General features: G+C 59.2%; 1 protein-coding gene across 1 annotated transcript; it reads right to left on the reverse strand.

Moving 5' to 3' along the window:
* Nucleotides 1-1,615: 1,615 nt before the first annotated feature.
* PPRC1 (PPARG related coactivator 1) lies at nucleotides 1,616-15,691 on the reverse strand. Its single transcript, XM_021536387.3, has 14 exons — nucleotides 15,551-15,691; nucleotides 11,586-11,729; nucleotides 11,296-11,451; nucleotides 10,790-10,906; nucleotides 7,725-10,416; nucleotides 7,258-7,311; nucleotides 6,820-6,880; nucleotides 6,386-6,471; nucleotides 5,428-6,220; nucleotides 3,080-3,247; nucleotides 2,852-2,915; nucleotides 2,526-2,647; nucleotides 2,242-2,393; nucleotides 1,616-1,946 (listed from the first exon to the last, which is right to left on the reverse strand). Exons 1-14 carry the CDS (start codon nucleotides 15,689-15,691, stop codon nucleotides 1,843-1,845), a joined length of 4,854 nt encoding a protein of 1,617 aa, XP_021392062.2. The 3' UTR covers nucleotides 1,616-1,842.
* Between the last annotated feature and the right edge of the window lie 1,419 nt (nucleotides 15,692-17,110).

The raw sequence follows: 17,110 nt of genomic DNA on the forward strand, positions 1-17,110 counted from the left end.
CTCCCCACAAGACCCCACTGGGCCCTGGCTGTCACTCCCTCCTTTGATATCCCAGGAAGAGCTGCATTACTGATTAACAGCCCCCTGCCTGCTTCCCTCTATCCCACTCACACCCTTGCCTGCAGCTGCCTCCTTGGACCCTCCCTTGTGTAAAGTCCAGGGCCAGGCAGGAGAGGACAGGGTGGAAGCTCACTCAGGGCCCACCTGCAGGCAGCCTTACTGTACCCCACATCCCAGGGTACTGCAGAGGTGCCCCAGGGCTGAGCAGTGCAGCAGTACAAGTCACCACTGTGCAGGCAGGAACAGGAGACCTCACTCCATCTACAGGGGCAGCGAGGGAAGAGGTGGGCTCCAGCCACAGTGCGAGATCGTAACACCCAGGCACAGCCACAAAGAGCTCAGAGCCTTGAACACGATCCAAGTGGCAACATCAGCATCAACTTGACTAAACCCCCCACCCTGGGTTTATTGCCTCTATTCCCATCCATTCTTTCACACTATTGGATTGGATGCTGCCTCCACCAAGTGAGGGATCTCAAGGGACTTTGACCAGCCCCCTCCCACCCCAAACACCATGAAAAATCCTGGGAATGGCATGGGGGTCAATCCCCTGCCCATCACTTCTCTCCACACTCTCCCGGCTCTGCACTGCCCAGTTGGGCAGCTGAAGGCTTCCCTAACCCAGGCTGTGCTAAGAGAGAGCTCAAATAGGTGCCACTGGACCCCACCCCAAGTCTGTCCCAGTCTTGAAGCCTGGGTAGTTGATGCCATCTCAGAGTTTTCCAGTCAGCACTGCCACCTGCAAAGGACCAGCCCCACCTGCAAAGGACCCCCAGGCTTTTGCCAGCCCAGGAGCAATGGAAGGCAGGGCTTTTCTCTGACTGCCAGCACAAGAGCAGGGAGCAGGAAACATGCTTGGCAGCAGGCCCAAGCATGCTCCCTTGGGGGCTGTCTGTGAACGCTCCTCTCCTCCATGAGCTGCAATGCACTGAGAGGGCCTAGACAGGCATCGTCTATCCCTCCCTGCCACTGGCCATCCTCTCCTGCCAAGCACACCACTGCAGACAGCTGTAATCTCTCTGCAGTCACAAAAACACCTCTCCCTCGGGGAAAACCCAGAGATGAGATGTCCCCCCTCTCTTTCTGGCGAGCCGGAGCAATACCAAGGAGCAGGCTCGAAAGGGACAGGCACACAGGGCAGTGGGCTCGGAGCGAGCAGAGCCCTGCCCGAGCTCGTTCCCAGCCCACTGCCGGGAGCGGCGCTGGGGGATCTTGCACTGCCCCCCCGTGGCCATTGCAGGTGCTGCAGGCGGCCCCAAAATGGCTGGGAGCCTCGGGGCGCCAAGTCCTGCAGAGCCCAAGAGACTGTCAGAGCCTCAGAGAGCCATTCACCCCGTGCCAGGCCCCACTGCAGGCTGCCACAGTGACAGTCACACACTTGGTGACTTCAGTCCTGCCCCACTCTCCCCAGACATCCCACTCCTGTGCCCTGTCCATGACCTGTGCAACATTTCACGAGGCCGTACCACAGGCAGAGTCCCTGGGGTCTTGAGGGGGACACAGGCTGAGCACACACCTGGGAATAGCCCACACAAAGGAGAAAACAAGGCAGTGCTGCTGTTTGAGCATCCGTATTTATTATATGTTTGGGGCAAGCCCAGGCTGCCACTTGCCTGGACTGCTCCAATTGAAGGCCAATGACCCATCCTCCTTAAATATTGGTTATAAAACAAATTTTTTTCCTTTTTCATTTTATTAAAAATCTCATCTCTCTCTCCATACTTTTTTTGCCTTTTGTATTTGAGTATAAAAGTGGGGGCGGGTGCTCCGCCTTGCCTGCCGCTACCTCCGCAGGCTGCGCTGTGCCTGCCGCAGCAGAGTGTCAAAGTCCAGGGAGTCAAACTTGCTCTTGACAGGAGCTGGGTCAAAATCCTCACGGTTTGAATCTGGAAGAGATGGGAAGAGCCTGTCTTGAGCCCAAGGAAACACTGGCATAGTTCTGGCCATTGCCACAGCACACTTGTTTCACCTGCCAGTCTCTAGACCCAGAGTTGGGCCAGCCTCCAACAACAGTGCTGGACAGACAGGGAGCCCCCATTCAATCCTTCAGGGCAGGACAGTTCCTGGATACGGCTCTGCTGCCAACCCTGACTGACCCCAAGGATGGGGACTTCTGCGCCTCTGGAAAGAAGAGAAGGACCCGGGAAGGCCAACCCCCAACTTGGAAGTTGTGCAACTCACCCAAGTCAGCATAGTTCCTCCTGCAGAACTGCCGGCGGCCACCAAAGCACAGGTCGAAGGGCTGCTCATCTGGGCGCCGCAGCTTGTGCCCACTCTCGATGGCGGCAAAGGCCTCCTCAGCATACCGGTAGGTGACGAAGCCATAGTTATCCCTGACATTGGAGGAGATCAGCAGAAAGTTATGTTTGTCCCCCTTGGTCTGCAACATCTCCTTGAATAATGGGAAAAGGGCCAAGAGGAGTCATCCCTGAGAAGGGACTGACCCATCTTCCCACAGCTCTTACCCCTCGGAGCGGAAATGCAGGGTACACTCCTCAATGTCCCCAAACACAGAGAAGCGGTGCCGCAGCTCTGACCGTGTCATCCTGCTGGGGATCTTGCCAATAAACACAACTCGCCGCTCCTCCTACGGGCAGGGATGCCCCATCCATGAGCAGGACCATTCACACAGAACACCCTTCCCTGCATGGCCTCCCACCACACTGTGCCCTGGCCAGGGCCTCCCAGCAATGCTGCTGGCAAGGCTGAACCGCTGTAGCTTTTTGAAGTGACAGAGGGGCTATGGACCCCCAAATTTCCAGTCCCAGACTCCCAGCCCTACATCACTCACTATTGCACGTTCCTTCTGGAGGATCCTCTGCCTTTGGTAGTGGTCCTGTGATTCATAACTGTATCTGTCAGGGCAGAAACCAGACACATGAGCTATGGAATCATGGGGATGTCAGAAGAGTGATCCCAAACACAAGGGAGATCTTGAAGGAGTGGGTCCATCCCTCCTCCACAGGAGGCTGGGAGATGGGTTGGAGAGCTCACACTCCTGCAAGATGGCCATGCTCACCTTCTCCACCTGTTACTCCTCCTGCGGGGTGAGGGGGAACGGGACTGGCTGCGGGATGTTGACCTGGATGAGTAGGAGGATGTTGATGATGAAGACCTGTCTCGGGACCTGCCACATGACCCACAGCTGGAGCGAGAGGAGGACCTGTGGGAACATCTTGAGCGGTACCTGGGGGAAGGAGAGATACAGCTGAGCCCTTCCTCTGTCCAGCATCATGAGGCTCCAAAGTAGAAAAAGGTATCCATCATCCCCATAGTATCCAGTATCCCACTCAGACAGGACCTATCCCCAGGATAGGGAAGCCTCTGCCCAAAATTGCCAGGGCAGAAACAACACTACAGAAATGTTGCTCCATTTGGCTCCCAATGCCACAGAGAAAAGGGAGCAAGCTCACAGGAGGCACAACTTCTGAAGAGCAAGAAATAATCATGGAGGAACTGTGAAGCACAGGGCTTTGCCTGGGAGGGCCCAGAAATGGCTGGGATTTCTGTGCTGAGCCCCACACAATGCACAGGACAACACTATATCCATGTCGTGCTCAACTGCAAGGGCTTCTACAGCAGGACCAGGGAAAGCTTGAAGACAGCAGGATTGAAACACGTCTGGGATTAAGATGTGCTGCCTCCAGCCAGGAGCACACTCCCTCTCCAAACATGCTGGCCCATAGGTGGTGCCTGCCATGGGCAAACCCAGGCCTGGCAGGGCATGCTGCCTGGCTCTGCCACATATTCTCCTGGAGGACAGCAAATCAGGGTGGCACAGTACATGGGGACATTTTCCAGCACAAGGCCAGCTGATTTGCTGGAAAGCCAAGCAAGACATGTTGCTTGACAATCCCCAAGCTACACATCCATGGAACATGGCACTTTTATACCTCCCCTTTCAAACTCCAGCCTCTGCATTTACTGGCCATCAATGAAAGGGTCTTGGTTGGACAGGCCCCTCATGCCCAGGGACATCTCCAGAACCGGCTGAACACTGGGAGAACAGCAGAAAGAGAAATCCTTCACCAGCTCCAGTGCCTCCCAGCCCAGCTGGGACAGGCTGCACATCATTCAGATGCACAAGGACTCCAAAAGAAATGCATCCCACAGAGTCCAAGGTGTCCCACTTTCCTACACAGTAACTGTATAAGGAGAACATGGAGCCCCCAAGGCAGCCAAGCCAGACAGGTTTTTCCCTGTTTGCCTCTAGCAGCTCCCTGGAGAGCTCCACTGTGGCTCCTCTCATTTCTGTACCAAGGGCTGCAGCAGCTCCACAGCACAAATATGAACACCTGCCATAATACTCCAGAAAAAGCATCCAAAAGCAAATATGCAGCCAAGGACTTGTAACATGGTCTGGGTGTTCCAGAAGGAATAAGAAAGTCTGGCTCAGCAGTGGTTTTGTAGGCATATGGGCCAGATATGGGCTTCAGCAAGAAATGGGATGGGTAGGGTGTTGCTGCAGCTCCCCCATCCTCTGTGAGACAAACATCTCTTCAGAAGGAACACAAGGCCAAAAGCATCAAATCCAGCCGTCTAGTAGGACCATAAAGATGTGTCTAGGCTCTTGCAGAAGACCGGCCACTGGACAACTGCCTGTCTTAGGTTGCAATGAAAGACGTTACCAGAAGTATGTATTCTATCACCACCTGTTGAAACCAGGTAGAGCAGTGTTCTTTATCTCTTCCATGACCCTGCTTTCATAATTCTGGGGGTGGGGGGAGTGGGGGGGTATGGGGCATATCCTCTGTTAAAACTAAGTGGGGCAGTTTTCTTTATCTCTTCCATGACTCATCCCTCCATCCAGGGAAATAGCTTCAGCTAATGGGCCATTGACTCTCACTGCCTAAAATTACGTCATCCCATTGTGAGATGCTCCACCCAGGGGGAGGGGCCAAGCATTCCAACCTAAAGAAAAATCTGGTATTTGGAAACCCAGGGGAGCCCTTTTCCACTGGATTCCCAGAGGAAGACCAGGCCCATCTACACCATCACTGGCCCTTCAGAGGAAAAATACACCCTTCTACACGATCACTGCTTCAACAGAACCACACCTGTCACTCCAGGAGGGCTGCAGCCACTGTTTAATTTGATTGCTCCCAACATCCTGACCAACACGGTGTCAGGTTACATTCGGGCTCTGTCAGTCTTTTACTGCATTTTTGTTTTAATTTTCCTAGGAAAGAACTGTTATTCCTATTCCCGTATCTTTGCCTGAGAGCCCCTTAATTTCAAACTTATAATAATTTGGAGGGAGGGGGTTTACATTTTCCATTTCAAAAGAGGCTCCTGCTTTCCTTAGCAGACACCCATCTTTTCAAACCAAGACACTGCCCCAAGAGCAAGCAACAATTCACTGCTTACCTTCGCCACCGCTTGGGAGGTGGGGAGAGAGACCGTGACCGGGATCGGGAGGACGAGGATGAAGATGAGGACTCACTAGCTCCATCCGAGCTGGAGCTGAAAGAACGGCTGGCACGGCTCCGGCCAGCCCTCCAGCTGTCAGCTGAGGGGCTGGGCGAGTCCTGGGGTCTCCGGTAGCAGCGTAGGGACCTCTTGGCAGCAGCATGGCTGGGCTGGGCACTGGGAGTCTGCACCTCCTGGTCCCGGCAGGGGGATGCAGCTGGAGACAGGAGCACTGAGGTGGGGGGACTGCTACACTCAGTGGTGGCCTTGTTGGGGATGGTAGTCCGATAATCCAGGGGAGCTAGGCAGGCCATCCCCAGGGGCTCTGGGCTGTGCTTCGTGGTGGTGTTAGGGGCTGGTGGGGTGGGCTCAGGTTGGTCCAGCGTCCGTTTGGTTAAGGAGGTGATGGGTTTGATAGTGATGTCCCGGTGGTGTTTGACATTCCAGCGGGAGCCACCTTCGGCAGGGGGCTGCGTGGCAGGGATATTGCTGCTCTCAGGCCGTGGTGCACCCAGGATGCAGTAGTCATGGTCTCCCGAGCAGACGTGGCTGGGGGCTGTGTTGGCAGGGGCTGGCACCATGCTCTTCACCTGGATCTTGTTTGGGGGCAGTGGCTTGGCTTTCATCAGCTTGGCTGTCTTCTGGGGCCCTTCCTGGGGCATGGACCCGGGTGACTTGGTCTTGGCCAGCAGTGAGACAACAGGCAAAGGCTTCCAGAGCTGGTGAGGAGGTGTTGCTGGGGGCGTGAGGCCTGAAGAGCACCAGAACACTTACAAGAGCAGCCCTTCACTGCAACCCAGGCAGCTGGGGCTCCCTCATATCCCAGCCCCCCTCACTCCCAAGGTGTCCCCCCAGACACACAACAGCCCTGCCATGACATGGCAGACTACCCTCCGTCGCCCCAATTATTTGTTACCTGCCACATTGGCCAGCTCAGAGGCCTGCAGGCCATCTGGGGGCTTCCTGTCCTGTTGGGTTGGTGCATCCTGCTGAGTCTCAGGCCTGAGAATGGGAAAAGAGCTTTGTTAAACACAGCAGGAAAAGCCCAGCCCCATTCCCCACTCGTGAGGCACCCACTCAGTCTGCCCCACTGGCCAGTTCATGAAGATTGAGGATGCCAGAGAGCTGCAAGCATAAAACTTGCACAGCCTGGTCATGCCCATCACTGCTTGTCTCAAGTTTTCTCCCTAAGTGCCAGCTCTGTCCCAGTCCAGTGACAAGCCCAGCCCCTCCTGGGGCAATGGACACAGCCCCAGCAACTTCAAATCCTGCCAGGACTGAAAGCTGCCCTGTGCCTTTGCTCTGCTAGGCTCCAGGCTGGGCACCAACTGCCAAAGTTTTGATACTCACCCAGAGCTCCCTGTCAGCTGCCTTTCCTCAGGGGGCTGTACAGGAGTTTCCTCCTTCTTGGCTGAAAAGACAACAGGTAGGTGAGAGTGGCAACAAGTGGGGCTGAAGAACAGGGTCAACAAAGAACCCCAGGAACAGCTCAGAAGAGCACAGCACCTGAAACCCAGCTCCCTGAAGAAAAGAGCTGCACATCCTTTTTCCTTTACAGATCTTCACCACCCTTTTGGTTGCCATAGGGACCCCAGGTGTTTCCACAGGCCAAGGATATGGAGGCAGAAAACAGCCACAGGACAAAAGACCCGGGCAGGGTAACATGAGCCCACAGGCAGTAGCATCACAAGCCTCCCACTACCACCCTGACACAAGGAGCATGGACAGCTCAGGGAGGCCAGCATGGCATGGAGGGAGCCCTGTGGGGACTGCATGCCAGATCCGCACCTTCAGACTTCTCAAACTGCTCCAGCAGGCTGGACAGGTCGGTGGCTTCAATCCCTGAGCCAGAGAGAAAGCACAGCAAGTCAGATCAGCTAGAATTCCCCCAGCACTGCAGTGATGCACCCCAAACCCATTCTCCCCCTGCATCAACCTCCCTGGATGGTAAGGCAAGCACTGGGGAGGAAAAGCAGTAGCAAAGCCTGCAGCAGATATGCATCTCCCACAAAGATAGGAGCAACCAGCTCTGCAGTCCCAGATGGGAGTAGTTTCAGGACAGTCAGGCCAGACCATCCATTGTAGGCAACATCCTAGCAGAGTACTGGAAAGAGACTGCAAGCCTGTGGGCATGGCTTTGCCACCCTCACCCCCAGAAGTGCCAGGAACCAGTCTTGCTACTCAGGTTGCCGGCAGCACCGCAGCCTTGCTGGCTGCTGACACTCAACCCAGCATCCTGCAGCCCTCCCACTCACCGATCTCGCTGATGAAGGCTTGCACAATGTCCTTGCTGCTGTCTCTGGGCTGGGCCGGGCTTAGGAGTGGCTGGTGCCTCCATGGTCGCACAGTGGGTGCCTTGGTGGGAAGGCTGCTTTCTCGACCTGCTTTCCGTGGTGGTGCCACAGCCTGGGAGGTGGCTTTTTGGCCAGGCAACTCCTGCCCAGCAGCTGCCTTGGGCTCCAACAGGGCTTTGTCTTCTGCCTCCTTCCCTGGCTCAACAGTCTTCTCCATGGGGTGGGTGCCAGGTGACTCCCCAACAGGGGCAGGAAATACCTCTGCTGGGCAGCAGATGGCAGCTGGGGGAGCCTTTGGGAGCTGGTTGGGAGTTGCAGCTTGGGACTCCTCCAGAGGCTGGGTGGGGACAGCCTGGGGGACTGGCACTGCAGGAGGGACCCTGCTGGGCTGGGGAGTGGCAGCTGAGGGGGCTGGCAGGGGCTGGGCTGGGGCCAGAGGGGTCTTGGGGAGGGAGCTCTCTCCTGCCATCCGTGCCTGCCTCCTGGGATCTGACACCCTGCCAGCCGCCGGCCTGGCCGGGCCACCTGCAGGCCCCATCTCGCTGGTCGGGGCAGCAGGTGACTGCGCAGGGAAGGCTGGTGGCTCCGCACAGCTGAGCATAGGGGCAGCAGGAGACTGCCCATGCAGAGGGGCTGTGCCAGGGTGGCTGCCAGCTGGGAAGGCAGTGGCAGCCTGCACTGCTGCTCCGGGGTCCCTGTATGCAAGGGAAGGCACCGGAGGCGGCATGGGGATTCCAGGCCAGTAGGATGGTGGTGCCCACCCAACTGGGCCATAGGGGCCGAATGGAGGCGGGGGTGGCAAAGGTGGAGGGGGCCAGGCCATGGCTGGAGGTGGGAGGCCAGGCATCACGTGAAAAGTACTGGAGGAGCTGGTGCTGGGTGGTGGGGGCAAACCCATGGTCTGTGGACTGAAGCAGGGCCAGGAAGGCACTGGTGGGTAAAGGGCATAAGCACCGGCAGAGGCTGGCAGCATCCCAGTGGGGGCCACCCCAGCAGCTGAGGGCACATTTGGTGTGACGAAAGGCATTGGTGTTGATGGGGGTGGTGGAGGGGTGGCAGGTGCTGGGGCTGAAGTCAGAGCAGCGGAAGCTTTGCTGGCATGAGAAGGGACAGCAGCAGGGCTGGTGGGTTTGTCTGGTCCCTTCTGAGCATCGTCTGCCTCAGTGGTGGAGCGCATGGGTGACACCAGGCAGGGGATCTCTGCCAGCTCTGTTGGAGGCTCAGGGACACTGGGCCACTTGCTGGCCACTTGCTTCTTGCCTTCCTGGCTGCCACTCGTGCTGGGCTGACGGTGCAGCATGCGGATGCGGTACTCACGCAGGCTCAAGGCCTTGGGTTTGGCTTCCTTAGGCAGGCCCTCACTTGGCTCTGCTGCTGGCAGGCTCTGGGCAGGCTTCAGCCCAACACCTTGCTCTGGGAGCTGAGAGGCAGCCTCCAAGACCCCACTGCTCTGTCCGGCAAATGGCTGCGCATCTCCCTCACCCTCAGCATGGTCTGTCAGGCTGGGATGTGCAGCTGCTGGCTGCCCCTTCACACTTGGTGCGGTCTTCTCCAGGGCCACATTCACGGTTTCTGGTGCTGGCTCCTTCTGCAGCTCCTGCTTTACCTTCTTGGGCAGGAAGGCCCCTGCTGTGCTCTGAGGCCTGCCCCGGGGCTGTGGTGCCCGCTCAGCATGCAGCTCCATCTGCCCCTCCTTCCGGGCTCGTTCCAGTTGCTGTGCCAGGAAGTCTGACACCTGAACAGAGGGACACTCTGCCCGTTGCCGGCTGACGGCTGGCTGGACATGGGGCTGTCCAGAGCCAGCAGAACGGAGACGGTGGGCTACAGAGTCCCTGCCAGGCCTGGTCTGCTTGCTCTGGTCCTCCTCTGCTTTCTTTTTCCGACTCTTCCTTGCTCTCTCACGGCCCCGACCCTTCTCAGAGCATTCACGTTTTCCACCTGCTGGGGCTTCTGTGCTGTGCCAGGAGCTGCTGTTGGGACCTGAGGCTCCAGGTGCCACTGACTCCAGTGGGGAGGTGGCCTCTGGAGTAGTGCATGAAGGCTCCTTCCCAGGCAATTTTTCCTCTTTCTCCTCTTCCACCCCATTTTCCTGCGTTGGAGCTCCTGACAGCTCCCCTCGATCTTCTGGGATTGACTCCTTGGTAGCCTCCTCTACTCCCAGGACCTGGGACTCCAGGTCAGGGGAGCTGGGAGTCAAGCGCTGCAGAACCACAGGGATCTCCACACTCTCTCCCTCTCCAGGCACAATTTCCAGCAAGACAGGACTGCTCAGAAGTTCCTTGGCCACAGGCTCCGTGTCAGGGTCCAGGCACACAGTGAAGGTGGGCAGGCAGTAGGGGTGCATGGACTTCACCAGCTCACTCAGGGATACGTCACCTGTGTTGATGATGCAGGGGTCTTCATGCTCCTCCAGCGCCGCTCCTGCCTTGCTCACATGGAAATCCACAGCTTCCCTGCTGCTGTCTAGCTCCAGGCCCAAGGCAGGCTCTTCCTCTTCTTCCTCCCCATCACTGCGCTGTGGCAGGGGCTGCTCTCGGGCTCGGTGCCAGCCCACCTTCTTCTCCACTCTCGGGGTACTGCAGACTTGCTTCTTTGGCAGCACTGGGTCCTCAAGGCCATGAGTAGCACGCTCCCAGGCCACATCTGTGTCAGTCTGGGAAGGGGGACCATAGCAAACATCAGTTCCTGGGCTTGTAGCAGCACTCCCCCAGGACAGCCAACTGGGTCTGCTGCAACACTACAGCATAGCCCCACGGCTGACAAAAAGCTGGGACACGTTTGACCTGCCCAGTAAAACACAACAGAGCTGGAAATCTGACACTCCTATGGGAGCATCCCCAGTCCCTGGCACCCACCATGTGAGGCAGACCCTGCTCCCACTGCCACTGGTGCCTTGCAAAAGCATCGTCTCAGGGAAAGGATGCCTGTGCCAAGAGGGAAGGCTGGGGCTGGGGGCTGCAGCAGAGGCAGTTATCCCAGCACTACCCCAACACTGCTGCTTCAGCTTCCCCTGCTCAGCTGCTCACCTTCCCAACCACAGAGACACTGCTGCTGCTGCTGAGAGGCCTGAGAGCCTTAGGCTGTTCCAGGGTAGAGCTTTCGCACTCCAGCAACGGGCGGGATAAAGTGAGAAACTTCTGAAACTGGAAAGATGGACAGAAGATAAGACAGTGGCAGGTATGCGCTGCTGGAGGGGACAGGCCACCCCTGGCCCCACAGTGCCCACGCACTTCACCCCACAAAGCCCAAGAGCAACCAGCCCTGTTTCACCCACACCGCACGCAGCTCCCATTGGGGACGTGCTGCTCCCCAAAGCCTCTGGCACATCTCTGGCTCTATATAAAGACTCAAGCGGGAGGCATGGCCTCTAGAGCACTACTCTCACATTGGAACTGTCATGAGAGTATTTCTCAGGGTACTGGAGACCAGGCTCCACTGCTTCAGGGCACCCTCATGCGAGGATCTAGCAGAGCCCTGCTTGAGCATCCTCCCATGGGCTCTGGGGTCAGGCTGCATCTGCCCCCCAACTTACCGAGGGATTCTCCCGCTCACGAGGTGAGGTCAACAGCTCTGCATCCATGATGGTATCAAAGGGGGACAAGGTCTCATCATCCGTGCTGTCCAGGATCTCTGTGATGGCAGTCAGCAGGGACAGCTCGTTCTGTGCATCCAGGCAGGTCTTGCCTTGCTGCAAGGGTAGGGATGGTCTCAGAGGGTACAGCCCTAAGACCTGGACATTGAGGACACTGCCATCACCCCCACCCATGCCACAGCCAAGGCCAGCCCGACCTCCACACCCCACATCTGTGTGTGAGCTCCCACCTCGCTCAGAGAAAGATCCTCAATGATGGAGATCACAGAAGAGTCAAGATAGTTCTGCATTGTTCCCAGGATCTCTTCAGCTTCTAAGATGGTTTCTGCATCCAACGATGTTAAGCTCAGGTCATCAGCCTCAAGGGAAAAGCACTGTTGAGGAGCATGGGGAGCCAGTAAACACTTTGCACAGCCCCACTTACCAGCACAGATTTCCTCACAGTACACATGGGCACCCGACAGCCTCTGCTGCAAACTGTGGCTGGGCACCCCCAGCACCCTGAACACTCAGGGGAAGCAGGTGGGACGCAGCTGCAGATCAGAAGGTGGCATAGGGGACCTTCTCCCTTGCTTTTAGGAGAGTCAACTGCACAAAGGCCTGTGCTGCTTTCAGCCCGAGACTCTTCCAATTACTCAGGATGCCTCCACACCGAAAATTTCTGCCTGATTCACTCTGCATCTGCATGACTGGGAAAGATGAATGGATGAAACACCAGGCTCTACCCAATACCACACAGTGGTCGTGCAGGACAGGGAGGGGACAGGCTAGCTCTAGCCATCTCATGGACTGTCACGCGCTCCTCCAATTCTGGCTGTTGGCGCTTCAGATGAGCCCAAAACCATTACGAAACTCATAACAAAAGTGCAGGAGTCAGCAAGAGGGGTGCAGCCAGCTGCCACTGCTGGAGCCCTACCCCAATATCTCTGCTGCAGGCTACAAGAGGATATGGTCTGTGCTTGCAATCCACGACCAAACCAGCTTTGTTACTCTTCCTCCTTCAAAATCCCAGCACCACATCCTTTCCAATCCCCCATAAACCTTCAAGGATGCTTGGGTAACTTCAAAAAAGTATTTGCACTGCACCCCAGGGTGTCACACAGCCATGCTGCAGGACGGCTAGGAAAAGCCAGGTGCTGGGCAAGGGCAGGGGCTGCAGCCCCCAGCTGAGCGGAGCCACAGGATGTACAGAGCAGAGCAGCAGCGCAGGCATGCCACCGGCACGAGACAGGATGGGAATTCCTGTTTGTAGATGGGCTTAGGCAGAGAGATAATGGAGGCTGGGAAGATAAGGGCACCAAGGACAGAGCCCTGGGAGAGTACACCTCCCTCCCAAAGCTAGCTGGGAGCAGGCTGTAACCCATCTTCCTGCCCTTGGAGCAGCACCAGTACTGTAAGAATACAGCCGAGCCTTCGGGGATGCACATTTAATGCAGTTCACCTCTGTATCATGTAGGTACCCCACCTTGCATGAGCCTGTGCCCATGCAGAAAAATTGTACCTTGCCCCTAAGAGAAACTGCTAATACTTTGAAATCCTCTTCTAGCAAGCAGTAAACTGCACCAGAGACAGCAGGCATTTCACAAAATAGATGTTTCTAAAATACAACAGTACCAAAGCCACATACCCAAACCCCTGGTCCCTGGGGTTCTTCAAAGACCCTCTCTGATAGGACGAAGCAGGCACTGCTGGCCACAGCACAGCCAGGAGCCCTGTGCAACCCCAGAGCACAGGCACCCCAAGACCAGGCTGGGAATCAAAGCCAGGACATCCACAGCAATGCTTTGAAGCTACCCATCCCAAATTCTCCCAGTCTGTGACATGACAGCCCGAAGGACCAGGGGTTTGGGGCTCAGCAGACAGCTTGCCAGCCCAGAGCAGCCTCTCCCAGGACCCTCTGCCTGGAAGTGGAGCCCACCAGTGATACCAGGACAGCACTCCACTCCACCCCACCATGCAGATCAGGCTATGGAGCAGTTTTAGAGCAGTTTTCCTGCTCAGCATCTCCAGCCCCCTCCCTCGCCGGCGCTGGCTGCTGGTCAGCGCGCAGCGCAGAGCCTGCTGGCAGCTCTCTAGGCGCAGCCTGGCTGCGATTCCCGACCAAGCCTCACACAGATACTGGGAGGACATCCAGGCTCACACGCCCAGCCCCAGAGTGCAACCCTGAGTCAGCGGTGACCGGCAGGCAGAGGTACCCGGGCCACCAAAGAAGCCAACACGATGGAGCACCAGCAGCTCAGGGACGGATGCATATGACCCCTGCCTGTAGATGGCAAAGAGATCCGAAGGGACACCCCGGGGCTGCACAGCCCTGCCCACCTGGCCACAGGGCGATTCTCCCCAAAGAAAACATGTAATAAAAGGTTTCCAGCTGTGAGCAGCGCTGGACATTAGGAGGGCGGGAAGTAAAACCCTCCCACTCAAATGGCCTCTTCCTGTGGCTCCTGCCCGCAGCCCGGGAGGGAGGGAGGGCAATCTCCCATGCCTTCCTCGACTCCCTTGACTCAGCGCCTTGCAACAAGGAGTCTCACAGCCGTGAGTCACCGGCCTGGGCTGTATTCCCCCAGGATTCCCTTTGATCCACCTGGGGACGGGCACCTCCTGCAGCCCTCATCACTTGAGCATCGCTTGTGCGTCGGGGCGGGGGTTCGAACCAGCCCAGCCTGCTCCAGCGTCCCTGCCCGCTCTCCTCCCTGCCAAAGACCCCTGTCACTCCTAGCCCGGAGGGGCGGGGGAATCCGCCTGCCTTCCTTCACAGCTCCCTGCGTTTGCTTTAGGCAGCGCTGCAGGGAAGAGGGTCACGGGATTGTTCAAGGACAGGCTTCGGCTCTGGCCACGCTGTGCCCAAGCAACCAGCACTGCCGGGGAGAAGGGAGGATGCCCACAGCCCCAGAGTGGCCTTTGGGCACCAGGGTTCTGGGACTGGAGCTAACTGCTCGCAATGGACGCAGTCTAAGCGAGGCCAGCAGCTCTGCCGGCACCCACCCGGCACAGGGTACGCTGCGCTCGCTGCTCTGGTCCCCGGAAGGGACAACAGAGGCCCCCGCAGGCCGCTGCTGACACGTGTGCCCGGCGTGCTGCGGCTACGCCCCGAGCACAGGGCGGCCATGGTCCCCGGCTGGCTGCCAAGGCTGCTCTTACAGCGCCGGAGCTGCCGGCAAGGGCGCGGGGTAAGCCCGGGAAGCCGGGGGGCTCCGCCCGGCGAGCGCGGCACAGCCAGAGGATGCTCCGTGGATTCCTCTGGTGCTTTCGGAAAACATCAGGCGGGAACACACCTCTCTTCCTCCATACGCAGCCCACTCTGCTCGCGTCGGGGAGGGGCGAGACGGGGTTGGCGTCCTCCAGCTCGGGGTCGGGGGCATGGGGGGGGATCTCCCCCACAGCCCCTCAGCCACGCAGGAGGCGGAAGCCTTTTTTTCCCGGAAAAAAATCCCGACAAACGCACAACACAGGTGCCCCCGCGTCCCCTCCTGGGGTGCTGCATCCCCGTGATCCCCAGAGTCCAGTGATCCCCGTGAGTCCAGACAGCAGCACACTCGCACCCAGCCCAGCCCAGCCCCGCCAGGGGCCCACCGGGGCCGGTGACAGCGGCAGCACCGCGCCCCACACCTGCCCCGGCGCGGGAACCTCTTGCTACGAGATAAAGCCCCGCTTCCCGTGGATAATTTCTCTGTACGGCTGGGGGAACCTCCCCCGGCCCGGACCACGTTCTGCAACCAGAGCTCCTGCCACCGAAACCGGCGGATGTCGGTGTCCCAAACCGCACCAGCCCCAGCTCACTGCGGCCGCAGGTGGCAGAGAGCGGCGCCGGGATGGAGGGACCGCGGGGGAATGACCCGAGCGGCATCCCCTGTCCCCCCCCACCCAAGGCCGGGGTGTCATCTCCCGCAGGGGACACCAAGCCACCCGTCTCGCCGGGTCCCGTGGCCGCGGTGCGGCCCCCCTAGCTCCATAATCTCCCGGCGCCAACATCCCACGCCGGCGAGAGAGCTTCGGGCATCCCACTCCCCCACCCAAAGAAAGGGCACCCCACTCCGGGGGCCAGCGGAAGCGTCGCCAGCCCATGTTGAGACCCCCGCCCGCCGCCGGTGCGGCGGGGCCCGCTCCGGCACACGTGGTGCAGCCGCCGCAGGAGCCGCCCCGGCCTCCACGTGTCACGGCACGGCGCGGCCCGCAGCGCCCCGCCGCCCCTTACCTGCAGAGGGCTGCCGGCGCGGAAAGGCGGCTCGCGCAGGGCTCCGCCGCTCGCCAGGCCCCGCGGAGCGGCCGCGGCGGCGGCACCACCGGCCCCGGCCCCGCTGGCGGCGGGCACCGCTCCGCCCCGCCACGCCGCCATCTTGGCGCCTCTGCTCCCAGCGCGGCCACTGCCGAGAGCGCCACGTGACCGCCGCCCGCCCCGCACTACAGCTCCCGGCGACCCCCGCGCCGCCCCGCCCGCGCGCGGCACGCCGGGAGCGCACCCTTTTGCCGCTGGCCGCGCGCCGAGAGGCGGGCACCAGCCGGAGGGAGAGCCCGGCCTCGGCAGCGCGGGCGGCCATCTTGAGGGCGGGCAGAGCCCCGGGCTTCGCCGCCATCGCTGCGGCGGGCGGGGCCAGGAGGGCCGGCCCAGCCCCGCGGGGCGCGGTGGGAGGGGCGGCGCGGGCGGGACTGGCGGGAAGCGCCCCCTGGGGGCGGGGCAGGCGCGCGTTTTCCCGCGGCGGCGCGGCCCGCCCCGCCGGCTCCGGCGCGCACGTGTGCGCGGCCGGCCCGCCGGTCCAGGGCTGCTGCGGGCTCTGAGCGGCCCCTCCGCCTGAGGTGCGGCACTGCCGTGGTGCTCCATTGAGCCGAACCTCGTGTGGGGCTGGTGTGACACGCGCATGTGGTGGGCACAGGGGGGATGAGAAAAACTATCGGGTATGAAAGAAGGGATGGGCACCTGAGCTGCCGTGCAGCCTCCTGGCACGGCAACGAGGCGGGGCACCCGTGCCCAAGTCACTGCTTGTGCCTAGCCTTGCGCTGTTCTCCAAAGCTGGCACACAGAAAATCACCTGGAAAATGTGAAGGAGCCAAACTGGCCTTGCTGGACAGATTTGCTGTCCAGCCTGGCTCCCCAGGAATGCAAGGGATGCCGGTCTGCACAGGTGCTTTGCCTGGCCCTGTTTGGTACTCTCTGTTCAGGAAGCCCAGGGTCCCTTTGGGTACTGTCACTTCCCGTGGCTCTTCTGGCTTACAGACAGACAGTAGGATCATCTCATGGAGTTCAGGGATGTGCTTACAGCAGCACAGGTGCAGTGTGGACATGGCACGGGAACTCTGAAGTACACAGTTTGCCTGGCAGGAGGTAATTGTCCCAGCCTCTACCTCAGTCCCTGGAGCACAGGCCTGCCCAGGGCAGATTCCCTTGGAGATCCAGAGGAGAGAACTGCTTTTCTTGGCCCTGTGTGCCTGGCCATTGGGGTGAACTATGCCTGACACATGGAGCCTCATCCTGCTCTCCTTCCTTCCACCCCTGCCACAAAGGACTTTAAAACGTGATCACTCACCACACATCACTTCCTGCCTCACAGGGGCTGCTCTTCCCTAGCCACAAACACGCTCTCTGTCCAGGGGAGCTGCTCCCCTCCACCTCCTTATCCAAGGAGCCCATAGCACATCCCACCAGCACTTGTGTCTGGCCAAAATGCTGTCTGAGGAGCAGGCAGGCTGCTGTGTCCTTCTCCAGGGCTATGGATCCATGTGTGAGTGCTGCAGAGCACACCTGTTGCAATGGGCAAAT

The sequence above is a fragment of the Lonchura striata genome, chromosome 7 (genome assembly GCF_046129695.1).
Source record: "Lonchura striata isolate bLonStr1 chromosome 7, bLonStr1.mat, whole genome shotgun sequence".
Lineage (NCBI taxonomy): Eukaryota > Metazoa > Chordata > Aves > Passeriformes > Estrildidae > Lonchura > Lonchura striata.